This window comes from Oncorhynchus gorbuscha, linkage group LG17 (genome assembly GCF_021184085.1).
Source record: "Oncorhynchus gorbuscha isolate QuinsamMale2020 ecotype Even-year linkage group LG17, OgorEven_v1.0, whole genome shotgun sequence".
NCBI classification, from domain to species: domain Eukaryota; kingdom Metazoa; phylum Chordata; class Actinopteri; order Salmoniformes; family Salmonidae; genus Oncorhynchus; species Oncorhynchus gorbuscha.
The window spans coordinates 20,057,932-20,076,385 of record NC_060189.1 but is presented as its reverse complement, the minus strand read 5'-3'; the positions used below and the strand labels follow the sequence as shown (position 1 = coordinate 20,076,385).

Sequence of the window (18,454 nt, the reverse complement as noted above, 5' to 3'; positions counted from 1 at the left end):
TATTCATTGATCTGGCCAAGGCTTTCGAATCTGTCAATCACCACATCCTCATCGGCAGACTCGACAGCATTGGTTTCTCAAATGATTGCCTTGCCTGGTTCACCAACTACTTCTCTGATAGAGTTCAGTGTGTCAAATCGGAGGGTCTGTTGTCCGGACCTCTGGCAGTCTGTAGGGGGTGCCACATGGTCCAATTCTTCGAATGACTCTCTTCTTTGTATACATCAATGATGTCGCTCTTGCTGCTGGTGAGTCTCTGATCCACCTCTACGCAGACGACACCATTCTGTATACTTCTGGCCCTTATTTGGACACTGTGTTAACAACCCTCCAGGCGACTTCAATGCCATACAACTCTCCTTCCGTGGCCTCCAATTGCTCTTAAATACAAGTAAAACTAAATAAATGCTCTTCAACCGATCGCTGCATGCACCTGCCCGCCTGTCCAACATCACTACTATGGATGGCTCTGACTTAGAATATGTGGAAACTACAAATACCTAAGTGTCTGGTTAGACTGTAAACTCTTCCTCCAGACTCACATCAAACATCTCCAATCCAAAGTTAAATATACAATTAGCTTCCTATTTCGCAACAAAGCATCCTTCACTCATGCTGCCAAACATACCCTTGTAAAACTGACCATCCTACCAATCCTCGACTTCTGCGATGTCATTTACAAAATAGTCTCCAATACCCTACTCAATAAATTGGATGCAGTCTATTACAGTGCCATCCGTTTTGTCACCACAGCCCCATATACTACCCACCACTGCGACCTGTACGCTCTCGTTTGCTCATCCCCGCTACATACTCGTCGCCAAACCCACTGCCTCCAGGTCATCTACAAGACCCTGCTAGGTAAAGTCCCCCCTTATCTCAGCTCGCTCGTCACCATAGCAGCACCCACCTGTAACACGTGCTCCAGCAGGTATTTCGCTCTGGTCACCCCCAAAATCAATTCTTCCTTTGGCCGCCTATCCTTCCACTTCTCTGCTGCCAATGACTGGAACGAACTACAAAAATCTCTGAAACTGGAAACACTTATCTTCCTCACTAGCTTTAAGCACCAGCTGTCAGAGCAGCTCACAGATTACTGCACCTGTGCATAGCCCATCTATAATTTAGCCCGAACAACTACCTCTTTCCCTACTGTATTTATTTATTTTGCTCCTTTGCACCACATTATTTCTATCTCTACTTTGCACATACTTCCACTGCAAATCAACCATTCCAGTGTTTTACTTGCTATATTGTATTTACTTCGCCACCATGGCCTTTTTTTGCCTTTACCTCCCTTATCTCACCTCACTTGCTCACATTGTATATAGACTTGTTTTTCTACTGTATTATTGACTGTATGTTTGATTTACTCCATGTGTAACTCTGTGTTGTTATGTGTCGAATCTGCTTTGCTTTATCTTGAGCAGGTAGCAATTGTAAATGAGAACTTGTTCTCAACTTGCCTATCTGGTTAAATAAAGGTGAAAAAATCAGCTCGTGGCACACCACTTTACAATGAGCTGGAGGTAGTACGCTTTCTGAAAACATATACATTTTACTACATATTATGAGGCATGTCTTACCTTGCATCAAAGTAGCCTTACCAAAATCAGACGACATCCGTGGAGGCAATTCTTTTCTAATCAACTTTCTTTCATTGTCCAGGAGCCAAAGGCACAATCGTAGTCATATTAGCAACCCATGCTAGTTGTTGCATATTACATCTTCCCTCTTTCTACATTTCTAATGGATATTTTCATCTGTTACATGAAACCACTCGCATGTGCAGTGTGCTTTTGACAATGGTATTTTCCCACTAATTGCATTATTGCTGTCCTTTTATAATCTGAAGAAATAAAAGTGTATCAACATTTTAAGCTAAACTTTCTGATCTGTTGCATCAAATGTAGCCTAGGCATACTGGTTGTATGAATCTGGGATCTATCGTCTCAAGACTGTCCCAGAGTCTGTTTGGATGAGGCTATTTCTTTCTCGACAAGCTGACCAATAGAATAGGTACACTTTTCTACTATGGGTGATAGTAGATTGACATAGGTAGTGATTTTGCTGTTTGTTACTCATCTTATTGGCTGAGGAAAAGTAAATATGGACAATTATTCTAACAACTTCAAAGTGCCCATCATAACTCAGTAAGGACTGCACATCGTTGCATCCTCAACTTGCATGTTCTGTTAATATGAATTACCATAATCTAAATATGATTTATGTCATCATGAGCACCATGGGTGGACGCACTAATCAGAGTTATGCACCCAATGCACATGGGTCCGGTAAATTTCTCAAATGTCCGGTAAATTAAAATGCTGCCAGTCAAATGTCCAGCGCCACAATTTCCTAATGGAAACCCTGCTGCAGGGGTGTGTGTGTGTGTGTGTGTACCTCCCATCCCAGGCCAGACACAAAATCCTCGTAGGTCTGACTGCCTGCGCTGTTGGACAGGATGGAGTATTTGTCCTCCTGACCCTCCCCGATGTAGAACACAGCGATCTTGTGTGTCTCCCTGCTGTTAAGACCAACACACAGACCTGTCGTTAGAACAATGGACCTAGCGAAGCTACAATGCTCTACCTCCACACTCCCAGTTAATATGGGCGTGCTTTGAAATGTGAACTACAAACCACCAAACGAAACCTGGTCTCAAAAGCAAAACTAATTATATTTGGCTAAAATCTGTGGCACTTCATTTAGTATGAAATATTACTTTATGTTAGGTTACATTACATTGGCCTACAAATGTAATAGCAGTCATTCAATATAATATGAATTGCAGGACGTATAGTGTGTTACAAATTACAATTCGTAACATAATAGTTAGGTTAAGGTTAAGGATAGGGTTAGGATTTAGGTTAAAGTTAAGGGAAAGGTTAGCTAACATGCTAAGAGGTTGCAAAGTAGGGAAAAGCAGTAAGCAGTTAACTGACTAGGTATCCCCCTTTCCCTTTCCTAGTTACAAAGTTGCTAATTAGCTAAAATGCTAAAGTTGTTTGTGATGAGATTCGAACACAACCTTTGGGTTGCTAGACATTCAAGTAACCTACTGTCCTATCGAACGTAACATATCATACTAAATCTGAGTGCCACTGATTTTAGTAAAATATCATATGCTTTGCTCTGAGACCAGGCTGTCAAACCTACATTTCCAAACAATACTGTGCAAATTCCAAAAAGTAATTGTAGCAAATATGGTTAATATTAGAGAAAACAACATGTGTCTTCATTTAACAAAAATGTAACCTTTATTTAACGAGGCAAGTCAGTTAAGAACAAATTCTTATTTACCATGACGACCTACCAGGGAACAGTGGGTTAACTCCCTTGTTCAGGGGCAGAATGACAGATTTTGACCTTGTCAGCTCAGGGATTCGATCAAGCAACCTTTCAGTTACTTTGCCCAACGCTCTAACCACTAGGCTAACCTAAGCCCACTAATGAAGTTTCTTAAGAGTTAGTGTACAATAGTATATGTGTTTACTGCCCCTCCCCCCCGTCATGTGACAAACAAAACAAGAGCAGACACAGAGTTCCACCCCTGCGCTTCAACGTTGTCATGGCGGAGCATGGTGCTGTGTTAAATTGGGGGCATTTTGGATGCTTCGACACAGGTTGCCTTGTCTGGCAAAATCCTGGGGGCATTCTTTAATAAGCCCCAGTCATTAGCAGTGTGAAGTGCCTATTGATCGCTGTGCGTGAGTACTGCCTAGCTGTGATCAGCCCGAGATGGTGTAGATTAGGAGGAGAGGAGGGGAAGGCAGAGTGAAGCAGTTTTAATACGTGTCACCTTGAGAGTGTGATCTTTACTGATTTAGAGGAAGAGAATCTTCATTAGCAGACGTAGGTTGCAGGGTGGCCTAGTGGTTAGAGCGTTGGACTAGTAACCGAAAGGTTGCAAGTTCAAACCCCCGAGCTGACAAGGTACAAATCTGTTGTTCTGCCCCTGAACAGGCAGTTAACCCACTGTTCCTAGGCTGTCATTGAAAATGAGAATTTGTTCTTAACGGACTTGCCTAGTTAAATAAAGGTAAAAATGTTTTTTTTTTAAAGTTTAGAGTAATGACGGACATGGAAAGCTGCGATATTTCAGGCTTAGCTAGAATACCTAGGTGAAATCTAGGATGGTTTGTTCAAAAGGTCTTGCTTAGAGATTCAGTAAGTTCCTTTTATGCCGAACAAGTAAATCATACATGCCAGTGTTACTTAGGGATACAGTGTGTGCTGAAGAGGCCCTAAATAATCAGTGTACAAGAACATACCACTGCCTGGAATCCAAATTCTTCAGTTCTCTCAAAAGTTTTGAGTTCTTCTTCAGGAGATGAAAGCTTTTCCTGAAAAGGAATAAACAAATTTGAACTTGAAAAGCATCCAGATGGGACTTGACATGTACCAGTGTACCAGTGTACCAGTGCATGCTATTTTTTGAATGGTAAAAAGCAGATTGAAATTAGGATAAGAAAGCTTCATGTTTAACTTTTGGTCTGACGAGTAACAGGTGCAAACAGGTTTAAATTGAGCTCCGAGACCATTACTAATCTACAATTGGGCACAGTTTCCCTGTGGAGAGCAGATTAACACAACACACCCTGCCAGGCATTTCCTTGTACTTTTTCTCTCCCACTTTCTCTCTCTCTGTGAGGTATTCTTCTAACTAGTCTATAGCTGTGGATGTGGTGGTGTTGTGCTTTGCTCTGTACCTGTGGTCCCATGAGTTCATGCCCAGGTCGTTGAGTAGCAGTCTGCAGAAGTAGAAGAGAGCTTTGGGCTCCTGGTGAACGGGTTCTCTCTGGCTGGTGGCCTTGACGCTCACGTCTGCGTTCCACCTCTTCACCTGCTCCTCCTCCTGCTGCATCTGCCTGAGGATGGCCTCCATGATGGCCCCCTCCTGCTCCAGGTTCATCCCACAGGGAGAGGGGGCTGGCTGGTTGAGCCTCAGCCGGGGCTGGGGCAGGCACTCAGGGCTGCTGTATCCCAGGTCTTCTAGGAGCTGGTCCAGGCCATCTACCTCCTCCTCATCACAGCCTGACTGGGAGTCCCAGCCAGGGGGGTTGGAGCGCTCGGAGGTGCCTGGTGAGGTGGGCTTGGAGGTGGAGTGGTTGTAGGGGTCTGAGGTGCCTGATGAGGTAGGCTTGGTGGTGGAGTGGTTGGAGGGGTCTGAGGTCCTCTGATGCATGCCGTTGACTCCCTCCTGGGTGCGGTAGAGGACCCCTCCGTCCCAGGAGTACTTTCCAGAGATGTCCCTGACGATGACCCGTACCTGGGAGGAGTTGTCGTGGGGTTCCCCTGGATCAGAGGGCTCCGAGGGCACCTGGAGGTAGGACACCAGGGTGCTGTCGTTGAACACAAACAGCTGCAGGTTGGGGCTCTTGAACACCTCAGAGGAGAGTTCTGATGACTCCACAAAGGGGTTGTCGTGGTTCTCACTGACCAGGCTGTGCAGGAGGGCGGGGCCACCACTGAGGGGATGGTGGCCCAGGTGGTTCACAAGGTGTGTCATGATCATCCGTGCCGTCAGAGGGATGAGCTCCATATTCCGTCTTTTCTTCTCTGGAAGCAAGAGGAGAACAGGAATAAGATGGTCTAAAGACATCCTGAGAGACAAATCATTTCGTTAACCCTGTAAATAACCCCCCTGTTTACATGTATTTTATACAGGGAAGTCAAGACCCAGCACATGGACTTTGTTATGTATCGTATGCACTCATGTTTTTGATGTTTTGTGTGGACCCCAGGAAGAGTAGCTGCTGCATGTGCATTTTACATGTATATTTTCATACTTGTTTTCGTACTGCGCAACAGCTAATGTGCAACAGCTAATGTGCAACAGCTAAAGGGGATCCTTATATAAACTATAGTAAATTCATTAAGCAGTTCTCAATTCTCTGGCCTTTTTACACAAAGCTAGCTTTTCCTTCATAATAACTAATGGCGTTGTTTTTCATTTCTCACAACGGTTATGGCCAACACACCTCTGCCATAAATAAGTAGGTAGCATCTAATCATGGGAGACAACTTTGAAAAGGCCATTGAGTCTGCTGCAATGGGCGGGGAGAGAAAAGACTGGCAAAGTGCTAATGAGAAGCAGGTCTTTACAGCACGGTGAATAGAGTGCTGCTCCCTGAATCAGATTGATTTAAATGCTCAGAACTATTCCAAAATGAAAGAGTTACGATAGGGGGGAAAAAAAAGAAGATGCGCTCCGCATTGTGACAGTGCTATCAATACCATCATCCCTCATCAAAGTGGAGAAAGCTCTTTAGAGAGGCTGCATTAGAGATACACAAGCCCTTTGATGAGACTTAATCAATATGATCTCGAGGGGAATGCATAGTGCTCTTTGGCTGCTCTTCTGTAGTTTCTAACTAGACTTTGTAGCGCTGTATGAAAAGTAATGACATAAGCTAGATATTTCAGCTGGGCTTAGCCAACATTGCGTCAATGGGTACGTTCTTTTGGTTGAAAGAGAAAATGACTTCTGAAACATTAGTGGAGGAAACGGCCGTTGTAAAGAAATACTCTAATACATAACCTAATGGCACCACAAGGTCACTAATAAATATCATTTTTAGATGTCTCTTGGATAATGGGTCCTCTCCCTGGGGCAGAGCACTAATGGCTACCTCTTTAAACATTCCATTCCATGTGTTAGTCTAGTCAATATTAGGTCAAAACATTAACATTTAATAGAGTAGCTACCTCCAAATGGAAGGCTACCTATTAAAAACTTACATCTCCCTGTAAATCCCCTTACTGCCCATTTCCCAGGTGGTTTGGGAGAGGAAGAGTGTGGTCTGGATGAGGAAGAGTAATATGTAAAACAAGCAGGGGCAGCTAGGCACATATTACTTGGATGACAGGGTACTCGAAAGCATTCCAACGCTCTCTAACGCTCAAACGCACCGTTTCTCACACGCAAACGCACCGTCTCAAAAGCGCAAACGCACCGTCTCTAAAGCTCAAACGCACCGTCTCTAAAGCTCAAACGCACCGTCTCTAACGCTCAAACGCACCGTCTCTAACGCTCAAATACACCGTCTCTAACGCTCAAACGCACCGTCTCTAACGCTCAAACGCACCGTCTCTAACGCTCAAACGCACCGCTTCTAACGCTCAAACGCACCGTCTCTAACGCTCAAACGCACCGCTTCTAACGCTCAAACGCACCGTCTCTAACGCTCAAACGCACCGCTTCTAACGCTCAAACGCACCGTCTCTAACGCTCAAACGCACCGCTTCTAACGCTCAAACGCACCGTCTCTAACGCTCAAACGCACCGCTTCTAACGCTCAAACGCACCGCTTCTAACGCTCAAAAGCACCGTCTCTAACGCTCAAACGCACCGTCTCTAAAGCTCAAACGCACCGTCTCTAAAGCTCAAACGCACCGTCTCTAAAGCTCAAACGCACCGTCTCTAACGCACAAACGCACCGCTTCTAACGCTCAAACGCACCGTCTCTAACGCTCAAACGCACCGTCTCTAACGCTCAAACGCACCGTCTCTAAAGCTCAAACGCACCGTCTCTAAAGCTCAAACGCACCGTCTCTAACACGCAAACGCACCGTCTCTAACGCTCAAACGCACCGTCTCTAAAGCGCAAACGCACCGTCTCTAAAGCTCAAACGCACCGTCTCTAACGTACAAACGCACCGTCATTAACGCTGAAACGCACCGTCATTAACGTTGAAACGCACCGTCTCTAAAGATGAAACGCACCGTCTCAAACGCACCGTCTCTAACGTACAAACGCACCGTCATTAACGCTGAAACGCACCGTCATTAACGCTGAAACGCACCGTCTCTAAAGCACAAACGCACCGTCTCTAACGCAAACGCACCGTCTCTAAAGCACAAACGCACCGTCTCTAACGCTCAAACGCACCGTCTCTAACGCTCAAACACACCGTCTCTAACGCAAACGCACCGTCTCTAACGCTCAAACACACCGTCTCTAACGCACCATCTCTAATGCAAACGCACCGTCTCTAAAGCACAAACGCACCGTCTCTAAAGCACAAAAGCACCGTCATTAACGCTGAAACGCACCGTCTCTAACGCTCAAACGCACCGTCTCTAATGCACAAACGCACCGTCTCTAAAGCACAAAAGCACCGTCATTAACGCTCAAACGCACCGTCTCTAACGCTCAAACGCACCGTCTCTAACGCACAAACGCACCGTCTCTAACGCACAAACGCACCGTCTCTAACGCTCAAACGCACCGTCTCTAACGCTCAAACGCACCGTCTCTAACGCACAAACGCACCGTCTCTAAAGCACAAACGCACCGTCTCTAACGCTCAAACGCACCGTCTCTAACGCACAAACGCACCGTCTCTAAAGCTCAAACGCACCGTCTATAACGCTCAAACGCACAGTCTCTAACGCGCAAACGCACCGTCTCTAACGCGCAAACGCACCGTCTCTAACGCGCAAACGCACCGTCTCTAACGCTCAAACACACCGTCTCTAACGCACCATCTCTAACGCAAACGCACCGTCTCTAAAGCACAAAAGCACCGTCTCTAAAGCACAAAAGCACCGTCTCTAAAGCTCAAACGCACCGTCTCTAAAGCTCAAACGCACCGTCTCTAAAGCTCAAACGCACCGTCTCTAACGCACAAACGCACCGTCTCTAAAGCTCAAACGCACCGTCTCTAACGCTCAAACGCACCGTCTCTAACGCTCAAACGCACCATCTCTAAAGCACAAACGCACCGTCTCTAACGCTCAAACGCACCGTCTCTAACGCACAAACGCACCGTCTCTAAAGCTCAAACGCACCGTCTATAACGCTCAAACGCACCGTCTCTAACGCACAAACGCACCGTCTCTAACGCTCAAACGCACCGCTTCTCACGCTCAAACGCACCGTCTCTAACGCTCAAACGCACCGTCACTAACGCTCAAACGCACCATCTCTAAAGCACAAACGCACCGCTTCTCAAGCTCAAACGCACCGTCTCTAACGCTCAAACGCACCGTCTCTAACGCACAAACGCACCGTCTCTAAAGCTCAAACGCACCGTCTATAACGCTCAAACGCACCGTCTCTAACGCTCAAACACACCGTCTCTAACGCACCATCTCTAACGCAAACGCACCGTCTCTAAAGCACAAAAGCACCGTCTCTAAAGCTCAAACGCACCGTCTCTAAAGCTCAAACGCACCGTCTCTAACGCAAACGCACCGTCTCTAAAGCACAAAAGCACCGTCTCTAAAGCTCAAACGCACCGTCTCTAAAGCTCAAACGCACCGTCTCTAACGCACAAACGCACCGTCTCTAACGCACCGTCTATAACGCTCAAACGCACCGTCTCTAAAGCTCAAACGCACCATCTCTAACGCAAACGCACCGTCTCTAAAGCACAAAAGCACCGTCTCTAAAGCTCAAACGCACCGTCTCTAAAGCTCAAACGCACCGTCTCTAACGCACAAACGCACCGTCTCTAACGCACCGTCTATAACGCTCAAACGCACCGTCTCTAACGCTCAAACGCACCGTCTCTAACGCTCAAACGCACCGTCTCTAACGCTCAAACGCACCGTCTCTAACGCTCAAACGCACCGTCTCTAACGCTCAAACGCACCGTCTCTAACGCACAAACGCACCGTCTCTAAAGCTCAAACGCACCGTCTATAACGCTCAAACGCACCGTCTCTAACGCTCAAACGCACCGTCTCTAAAGCACAAACGCACCGTCTCTAACGCTCAAACGCACCGTCTCTAACGCACAAACGCACCGTCTCTAACGCTCAAACGCACCGCTTCTCACGCTCAAACGCACCGTCTCTAACGCTCAAACGCACCGTCTCTAACGCACAAACGCACCGTCTCTAAAGCACAAACGCACCGCTTCTCACGCTCAAACGCACCGTCTCTAACGCTCAAACGCACCGCTTCTAACGCTCAAACGCACCGCTTCTAACGCTCAAACGCACCGTCTCTAAAGCTCAAACGCACCGTCTCTAAAGCTCAAACGCACCGTCTCTAACGCTCAAACGCACCGCTTCTAACGCTCAAACGCACCGTCTCTAACGCTCAAACGCACCGCTTCTAACGCTCAAACGCACCGCTTCTAACGCTCAAACGCACCGTCTCTAAAGCTCAAACGCACCGTCTCTAAAGCTCAAACGCACCGTCTCTAACGCACAAACGCACCGCTTCTAACGCTCAAACGCACCGTCTCTAACGCTCAAACGCACCGTCTCTAACGCTCAAACGCACCGTCTCTAAAGCTCAAACGCACCGTCTCTAACGCACAAACGCACCGTCTCTAAAGCTCAAACGCACCGTCTATAACGCTCAAACGCACCGTCTCTAACGCTCAAACGCACCGTCTCTAACGCTCAAACGCACCGTCTCTAAAGCACAAACGCACCGTCTCTAACGCTCAAACGCACCGTCTCTAATGCACAAACGCACCGTCTCTAACGCTCAAACGCACCGTCTCTAACGCACAAACGCACCGTCTCTAAAGCACAAACGCACCGCTTCTCACGCTCAAACGCACCGTCTCTAACGCACCATCTCTAACGCTGAAACGCACCGTCATTAACGCTGAAACGCACCGTCTCTAAAGCTCAAACGCACCGTCTCTAACGCACAAACGCACCGCTTCTAACGCTCAAACGCACCGTCTCTAACGCTCAAACGCACCGTCTCTAACGCTCAAACGCACCGTCTCTAAAGCTCAAACGCACCGTCTCTAAAGCTCAAACGCACCGTCTCTAACGCGCAAACGCACCGTCTCTAACGCGCAAACGCACCGTCTCTAACGCAAACGCACCGTCTCTAACGCAAACGCACCGTCTCTAACGCTCAAACACACCGTCTCTAACGCACCATCTCTAACGCAAACGCACCGTCTCTAACGTACAAACGCACCGTCATTAACGCTGAAACGCACCGTCATTAACGCTGAAACGCACCGTCTCTAAAGATGAAACGCACCGTCTCAAACGCACCGTCTCTAACGCAAACGCACCGTCTCTAACGCTCAAACACACCGTCTCTAACGCACCATCTCTAACGCAAACGCACCGTCTCTAAAGCACAAACGCACCGTCTCTAAAGCACAAACGCACCGTCATTAACGCTGAAACGCACCGTCTCTAACGCTCAAACACACCGTCTCTAACGCACAAACGCACCGTCTCTAACGCACAAACGCACCGTCTCTAACGCACAAACGCACCGTCTCTAACGCTCAAACGCACCGTCTCTAACGCGCAAATGCACCGTCTCTAAAGCACAAACGCACCGTCTAACGCACAAACGCACCGTCTCTAACGCGCAAACGCACCGTCTCTAAAGCACAAACGCACCGTCTCTAACGCACAAACGCACCGTCTCTAACGCTCAAACGCACCGTCTCTAACGCGCAAACGCACCGTCTCTAAAGCACAAACGCACCGCTTCTCACGCTCAAACGCACCGTCATTAACGCTGAAACGCAACGTCTCTAAAGCTCAAACGCACCGTCTCTAACGCTCAAACGCACCGTCTCTAACGCTCAAACGCACCGTCTCTAACGCGCAAACGCACCGTCTCTAACGCGCAAACGCACCGTCTCTAACGCACAAAGACACAAACGTACACAGCCCTCCTTTAATTTCTCTGTCAGCCCTAGAACAATCTCCTACACAGCAGGTACTAAATGGGTGGCGTCTCATCTGCCCATCCTGTCTCCTGCTGTGTTGGTGAAAGTGGTGAGGGCAGTGACAGTTGTCAGGTCTCAGGTCTACTTACCTTCGGCAACGGTGAGCAGGTTGCCAAAGTCTGCAGCAGTGTGTGAGGGCGGGGGCTCAGAATTTTTGACCTGGCCCAGCATGAGGAAGGGGTCGTAGTCAGTGGAGAGGTCAGACAGGCTCAGGAGGTAGTGACTCTGCTGGGTGTGCAGGTTGGAGCCAGAGATACAACAGTGAAGCACCTACCGAACAGGATTGAAGAGTCAACACCTAGTGGGTTAAAGCAACTACAAGAGAAAAACAGTGGTAATGTGGTAATCTTGCATGTGGCGGTAACCTTGGATACAGTCACTGCTACTGTTCCTTTGCATGGCTGGCTGCACAGCATCAACGAGCACATGGGACTCATAAATGAGGTACATCACACACTCAAACAGACACTCTACCCAGTCTGCCTGAGATTAAAGCACGCGACAGTGGAGGCATTGACCAACAGCGGGAGCCACTGAATAGCTGAACACTGATCTTACAGTATCTGAAACGCAGGTGAAGTGACTAAGTAAGTTACTAAGTAAGAGGAAAATTATACAGTTATCTCGAATGCAGAGGTTGCAAGTATGGAAGATAATCAGGGAGGCTTTGCTTATTGCACTTCGAATGGTTCAGGAACATACGGAGGAGGAATATATGGTCTGTTTGTCATGGTGAGACGGCCATCTAAGAGAAGAGAAGCTCTTTATTGCCACTAATCCATTTCTCCTGTGATGAGTGTATCGATCTGCATAACAGATGGCACGCCATCAGTCCGTTGGGTTGGCAGGACTAGATAAGACCCACTGGGTCAGTTGATTACACTGATTGGACAGGTTTACTCTGTTTGATTTAATTAAGATTTTATCCCCCTGCTCATGTTGCCACACACACACACACACACACACACACACACACACACACACACACACACACACACACACACACACACACACACACACACACACACACACACACACACACACACACACACACACACACACACACACACACACACACACACACACACACACACACACCTGTGTGCTGTAAGCAGAGAAGTGCTTGGAAGCTACGCCTGACATATCAGACAATAGCAAACTGTGGGGCCTCTTACACTGAGTGGGTGGACTTGGTAAACCCTTTGTGGAGGCTGGTCCATGTAAATGAATGGCTAATCCCATTCAACACACACACATACACACTTGGCTGAGGCTCAGAGGAGAGGCGCAGGTTCTGTCATCTGAAACAGTATTGTGTGGGGAAATGCAGACAGTATGTGGATTATTATGCCTAACAGTCCTCTGGGCATGGGGGGGGGATTAGAGTTTATGGTGAAAAGGCCAGAACCAACCAGCTGCCACACCAAAGCCCCAAAGTGGTTCCTCTGTGGAGGAGAAAAAACATCTTTGGCTTGCTTGACAACTAAGTGGCTGCACCTCACATAGCAACAGTTCCAGGAAGGTAACACACACCGAACAAACATGGATACGTGCAGATGTGCACAGAGGCACACTCGCTCACAGACGCACAAAAACACACACAAGCAAATAGACCACTCACGCACGCGTACGCACAGCGAGGGGAAGGTGCAGCTGCTGAGGCAGAGAGCAGATGGAGGAGCCGGAGTGGGAGCTCCAGCGAACCAATAAGGTCCAGAGCAATCATGCCTTTTACACAGACCAGCCTCGTGCTGTTAGGCACAAACATCAAAAAGTTCAAATCCTCAGCAGAGATGCAGAAATGTCCCATCTTTCTTCGTCATTGTATGAATGGCTCACTTGAGTGTAATCTGCTCATTGATTTGTTCAGGGAAACATCTGATACAAATCCAGAAGTGAAGCAGAATAAAGTATGAATAAACAAGACAAATTGCTTTATTCATTTTGTGGGGTTTACTGCTATGTAAATTAGTGCCTAGCTGAAAAGACTGAGTATTGAATAGCTTTATAAACTTTACTGTTATGTGCACAATTGATCAACAAACATTGAATTCCTAGATAGCAGCTGCAGTCTCTGTCATTTGAAGAAATATTCAATTAAAATCTAGACAGGCTTGTAGTTCCAGGCTTATTACGAGGACAACGAAACATCTAAATAATTTGACCATTTCTTATCAGGGATGACATCCATATAAAGGATTGTGTTTGTTTGACTACATCTGTCAAACCTCCAATGAATAACACCTCAATCATTTGGCCTGATGCGCAGCCTCTTCCTCAGCATTTACATCTCTAAATAAGGTTTCAAACCCCCAATCGGTCAAAATAAAAGACGAGAAAAAACTAAACCTGTTATAAATAAATGTTTTTGAGTATTACATGTGTATTAGCAAACAGGTGGGGTGGTTAGGTGGGCATTCTCACATAACAGTAGAAACTGGAAACAAAAATTGGAAAATTAATTTCCAAGGCGTCATAGAACAAACTATAAATGTTGAATAGGACATCTGAATAGGGCTGTGGTGGAAGTAAGACAAAGTACTGTATTCTCTCTCTGTTACCCACCCTGTAGATGTAGTCGAGCAGAGGGGCCTTGTGGGATGTGGAGTCCTCCAGCACGGGCATGGTGATGGGCTCCAGCAGCATACTCAGGGGCATGGCCATACACCAGTCCAGCAGGCACAGCAGCAGAGACACCATTAGCTGAGTCATACAAAGAGAGGAGAGGCCTTATCCATTAGCCCAGAACCCTCCACACACAATAAAGCCTACTGTACGCAAAGATAATCAATAAAACAGCTAGGGAGGGGGATGAGGGAGGGAGTGAGGTAGGGACAGAGAGGGAGGGCTGGAGGGAGGGACAGGGAGGGAGGGCTGGAGGGAGAAAAAGAGAGAGAGAGCTGGAGAAAAGACACAAATAGGGCCCAGATAGAACAAGATTCCTGTGCAAATGCACTTGCTACCTCTATGACAAAAAGGGTCCTTTAGAATTTCCCCGTACCTTTTTGTCAGCCTCCACTGCAGAGTGCTCTGCGCTCGGCAACAGAAATGCTATAGTAGCCACAAAGATCTGCATGGGACAAAAATAAGGGGACATGTTGATTCTATATATTTCTCAAGTGAAAGAAGATAGCATGTCTGATAAAAGGAGATGGTTAGGTGAGCTGAGGGGGAGCCGTGTCATCCTACCTCAATGATTTTCTTTGGGAGAGAGCGCTCTAGCCTCTGGAGGTGTTCCCAGTGAGAGATGAGGAGCTGGAACAGGTCACAGGCTACATGAGCCACAGCCTTGTTCCCAAACTGACAAGCGAGAGAGAGAGACCCAATAATTATCAAAATCCAGAAAAGAGATGTTTCTCCATGAGCATAGCCTTGCTATTGAGAAAGGCCGCCGTTGGCAGACCTGGCTCTCAAGAGAAGACAGTATATGTGCAAACTGCCCATAAAATGAGGTGGAAACTGAGCTGCACTTCCTAATCTCCTGCCAAATGTATGATCATATCAGAGATACATATTTTCCTCAGATTACACAGGTCCACAAAGAATTCGAAAACAAACCGGATTTTGATAAACTCCCATATCTACTGGGTGAAATACGACACAGCGTGCCAACATAGCAGCAAGATTTGTGACCTAGTGAAGAACAAACGCCATTGTAAATACAATCCATATTTATGTTTATTTATTTTCCCCTTTGTACTTTAACCATTTGCACATCGTTACATTAGTGTATATATGCATTACATGACATTTGTAATGTCTTTATTCTTTTGGAACTTCTGTGAGTGAAATGTTTACTGTTCATTTTTATTGTTTATTTCACTTTTGTATATTATCTACTTCACTTGCTTTGGCAATGTTAACAAACTCAGCAAAAAAATAAATGTCCTCTCACTGTCAACTGCGTTTATTTTCAGCAAACTTAACATGTGTAAATACTTGTATGAACATAACAAGATTCAACAACTTAGACATAAACTGAACAAGTTCACACACATGTGACTAACAGAAATTGAATAATGTGTCCCTGAACAAAGTGGGGGGGGGGGGTCAAAAGCAGCAGTCAGTGTCTGGTGTGGCCACCAGCTGCATTAAGTACTGCAGTGCATCTCCTCCTCATGGACTGCACCAGACTTACCAGTTCTTGCTGTGAGATGTTACCCCACTCTTCCACCAAGGCACCTGCAAGTTTCTGGGGGGAATGGCCCTAGCCCTCACCCACCGATCCAACAGGTCCCAGACGTGCTCAATGGGATTGAGATCCAGGCTCTTCGTTGGCCATGGTAGAACACTGACATTCCGGTCTTGCAGGAAATCGCGCACAGAACGAGCAGTATGGCTGGTGGCATTGTCATGCTAGAGGGTCATGTCAGGATGAGCCGGCAGGAAGGGTACCACATGAGGGAGGAGGATGTCTTCCCTGTAACACACAACGTTAAGATTGCCTGCTGTGACACATCGCCTCAGACCATGACGGACCCTCCACCTCCAAATTGATCCCGCTCCGGCGACGTTGTTGCCGGTGATGTCTGGTGAGGACAACAGGCCTACAGCCCTCAGTCTATCCGCTCTCTAGGATGCGGACAGTCTATTGCGGACAGTCTGAGCACTGATGGAGGGATTGTAAATTCCTGGTGTAACTCAGGCAGTTGTTGTTGCCATCCTGTACCTGTTCTGCAGGTGTGATGTTTGGATGTACCGATCCTGTGCAGGTGTTGTTACACGTGGTCTGCCACTGCGAGGGCGATCAGCTGTCCGTCCTGTCTCCATGTAGTGCTGTCTTAGGCATCTCACAGTACGGACATTGGAATTTATTGCCCTGGCCACATCTGCAGTCCTCATGCCTCCTTGCAACATGCCTAAGGCACGTTCACACAGATGAGCAGGGACCCTGAGCATCTTTCTTTTTGGTGTTTTTCAGTCAGTAGAAATACCTTTTTAGTGTCCTAAGTTTTCACAACTGTGACCTTAATTGCCTACCGTCTGTAAGCTGTTAGTGTCTTAACGACCGTTCCACTGGTGCATGTTCATAAATTGTTTATGGTTCATTGAACAAGCATGGGAAACAGTGTTTAAACCCTTTACAATGAAGATCTGTGAAGTTATTTTGATTTTTACTAATTATCTTTGAAAGACAGGGTCCTGAAAAAGGTTTATTTTTTTGCTGAGTTTATGTTTCCAATGCCAACGAAACTCCTTGAATTGAATTTAATTGAGAGCGTGCGAGAGAGAGAGTGGACAGTACACGAGAGATCAGGGTTCAAGGTGTTCTGGGAAGTCAACAACATAGTAGGATGAGTAATTGTATAAAACTATTATGGGGACTCTGGCATAACAGAAAAAGGCATGAAAATGTCTTGGTTCTGCAAAAAACTTTCTTTCAAACTAAAGCTTATGGACCGATTGGCCGACCCAGTTGTGTTGTTAAAAAGGGGATCTGGAATTCAAGGCACAGAAATAGAATGTCCCCTGTTTTCTATCAGAATGCTTATTGTCATGTAACAAGAGCAGACAATGCAGGATTGCAAAAATGGCCCAACACAAAGACAGATCCAGAGAGTTCAGCACCTGCTTTCAGAAAAGCCCCCCTCCCCCCATTCACCCACTCATCCCCTTTATTTTGGGCCAGCCGGATGTGTGCGTCAGGTTGGGCAGGGCAGTGAATACTGCTCCATTAGAGGGGTATTGCACTAGCAAGAAACTTAAATGCTTAAATTGGCCTGCATCCACTGAGAGCGAGTGGTCTGGAAATTACACCACATTCTCTTTTCCCACCCTCAGGAAACACTGGTTCTCTCTGCATCTATCCACTGATAGACAGGGGAGCAGAGGTCTTCAAAAACATACTGTACAGGAGTCACGCAACTGAGCACCTTGTCACTCACATAGACGCTGATGCATAAACACACTCACCTTTAGTGTTACGCCCAGTACATTGATGGCATCCTTGACCTGGTGGTGAATATTATTCTGCATCAGCTCCTCACATACCCACAGGCCCAGACTACACACAGCTATACACCTAGAACACACAGGAGACCAGTGAGAGAATACTGATGCACGCTAGGGGAACAATTACATTCTTACTCGTGTTGTATCTCTGAAGTTGCATTACCCCCTTCCCATTTTCTTCTTACATTACACAAATTCATAAAATATTATATTTCATTATACTATTTCTCTGAAATTTGAACATGAATCCAATCAGTCCCATTCCCTCCACACGACTGTACCCTTCTTCTGTATCCCCATCCCTTTCATACCTGGCTGCCTCACAGGGTTCATTCCGTGCCGTCTTCAGTAAGATGTTGACCAGATAGTCCTGAAAGGAGAGGGCAGAGAATATATTATGATGAACAATCCACTTCATCTACCATCCAAAAGATCCATTTTATTCATCAAGATACTTGAACTCTAACTCCTACAGAATGTTTTTAGTAGTTTGCTGTCTGAGTATTTACTGAAAGGACAAAGTAAATGTAAGAACTCTGAATACCTTAATGTCCTCGTTCCCGACGACGATGTTATCAGTTCCAGGAACAGTCTGCAGTAGAGGAATCTGCAGGTAGATGTTGGGAAAACAGACCAGCGACCCAAGGACAGTCTGTGCGTCAATCCTCGGAGCCTTTCAGATGAAAATAACACATTCATTGTCTCATCACTACAGAACTCTGATTATGTTGCATGAAACATTTCTCTTGAAGGAAAAGCCTCCAGGAGAAAAGCCTCTAGGTGAAAAGCCTCCAGGTGAAAAGCCTCCAGGAGAAAAGCCTCCAGG

At 46.6% G+C, this 18,454-nt stretch overlaps 1 protein-coding gene across 4 annotated transcripts in view; it reads right to left on the bottom strand.

Annotated features, from left to right (window-relative positions):
* The window catches only part of LOC124001930 (ral GTPase-activating protein subunit alpha-2-like), a 193,369-nt gene that overhangs the window by 64,329 nt on the left and 110,586 nt on the right, over positions 1-18,454 (bottom strand). For all 4 annotated transcript variants that reach the window (XM_046309095.1, XM_046309098.1, XM_046309097.1 and 1 more), the window contains 10 exons: positions 18,173-18,301; positions 17,940-17,998; positions 17,590-17,698; positions 14,866-14,976; positions 14,678-14,746; positions 14,242-14,379; positions 11,766-11,946; positions 4,713-5,562; positions 4,275-4,346; positions 2,404-2,527 (listed from right to left, as the gene is read on the bottom strand). In XM_046309095.1, coding sequence (XP_046165051.1) covers positions 2,404-2,527; positions 4,275-4,346; positions 4,713-5,562; positions 11,766-11,946; positions 14,242-14,379; positions 14,678-14,746; positions 14,866-14,976; positions 17,590-17,698; positions 17,940-17,998; positions 18,173-18,301 — 1,842 coding nt within the window. The remainder of the gene's footprint in view (positions 1-2,403; positions 2,528-4,274; positions 4,347-4,712; positions 5,563-11,765; positions 11,947-14,241; positions 14,380-14,677; positions 14,747-14,865; positions 14,977-17,589; positions 17,699-17,939; positions 17,999-18,172; positions 18,302-18,454) is intronic.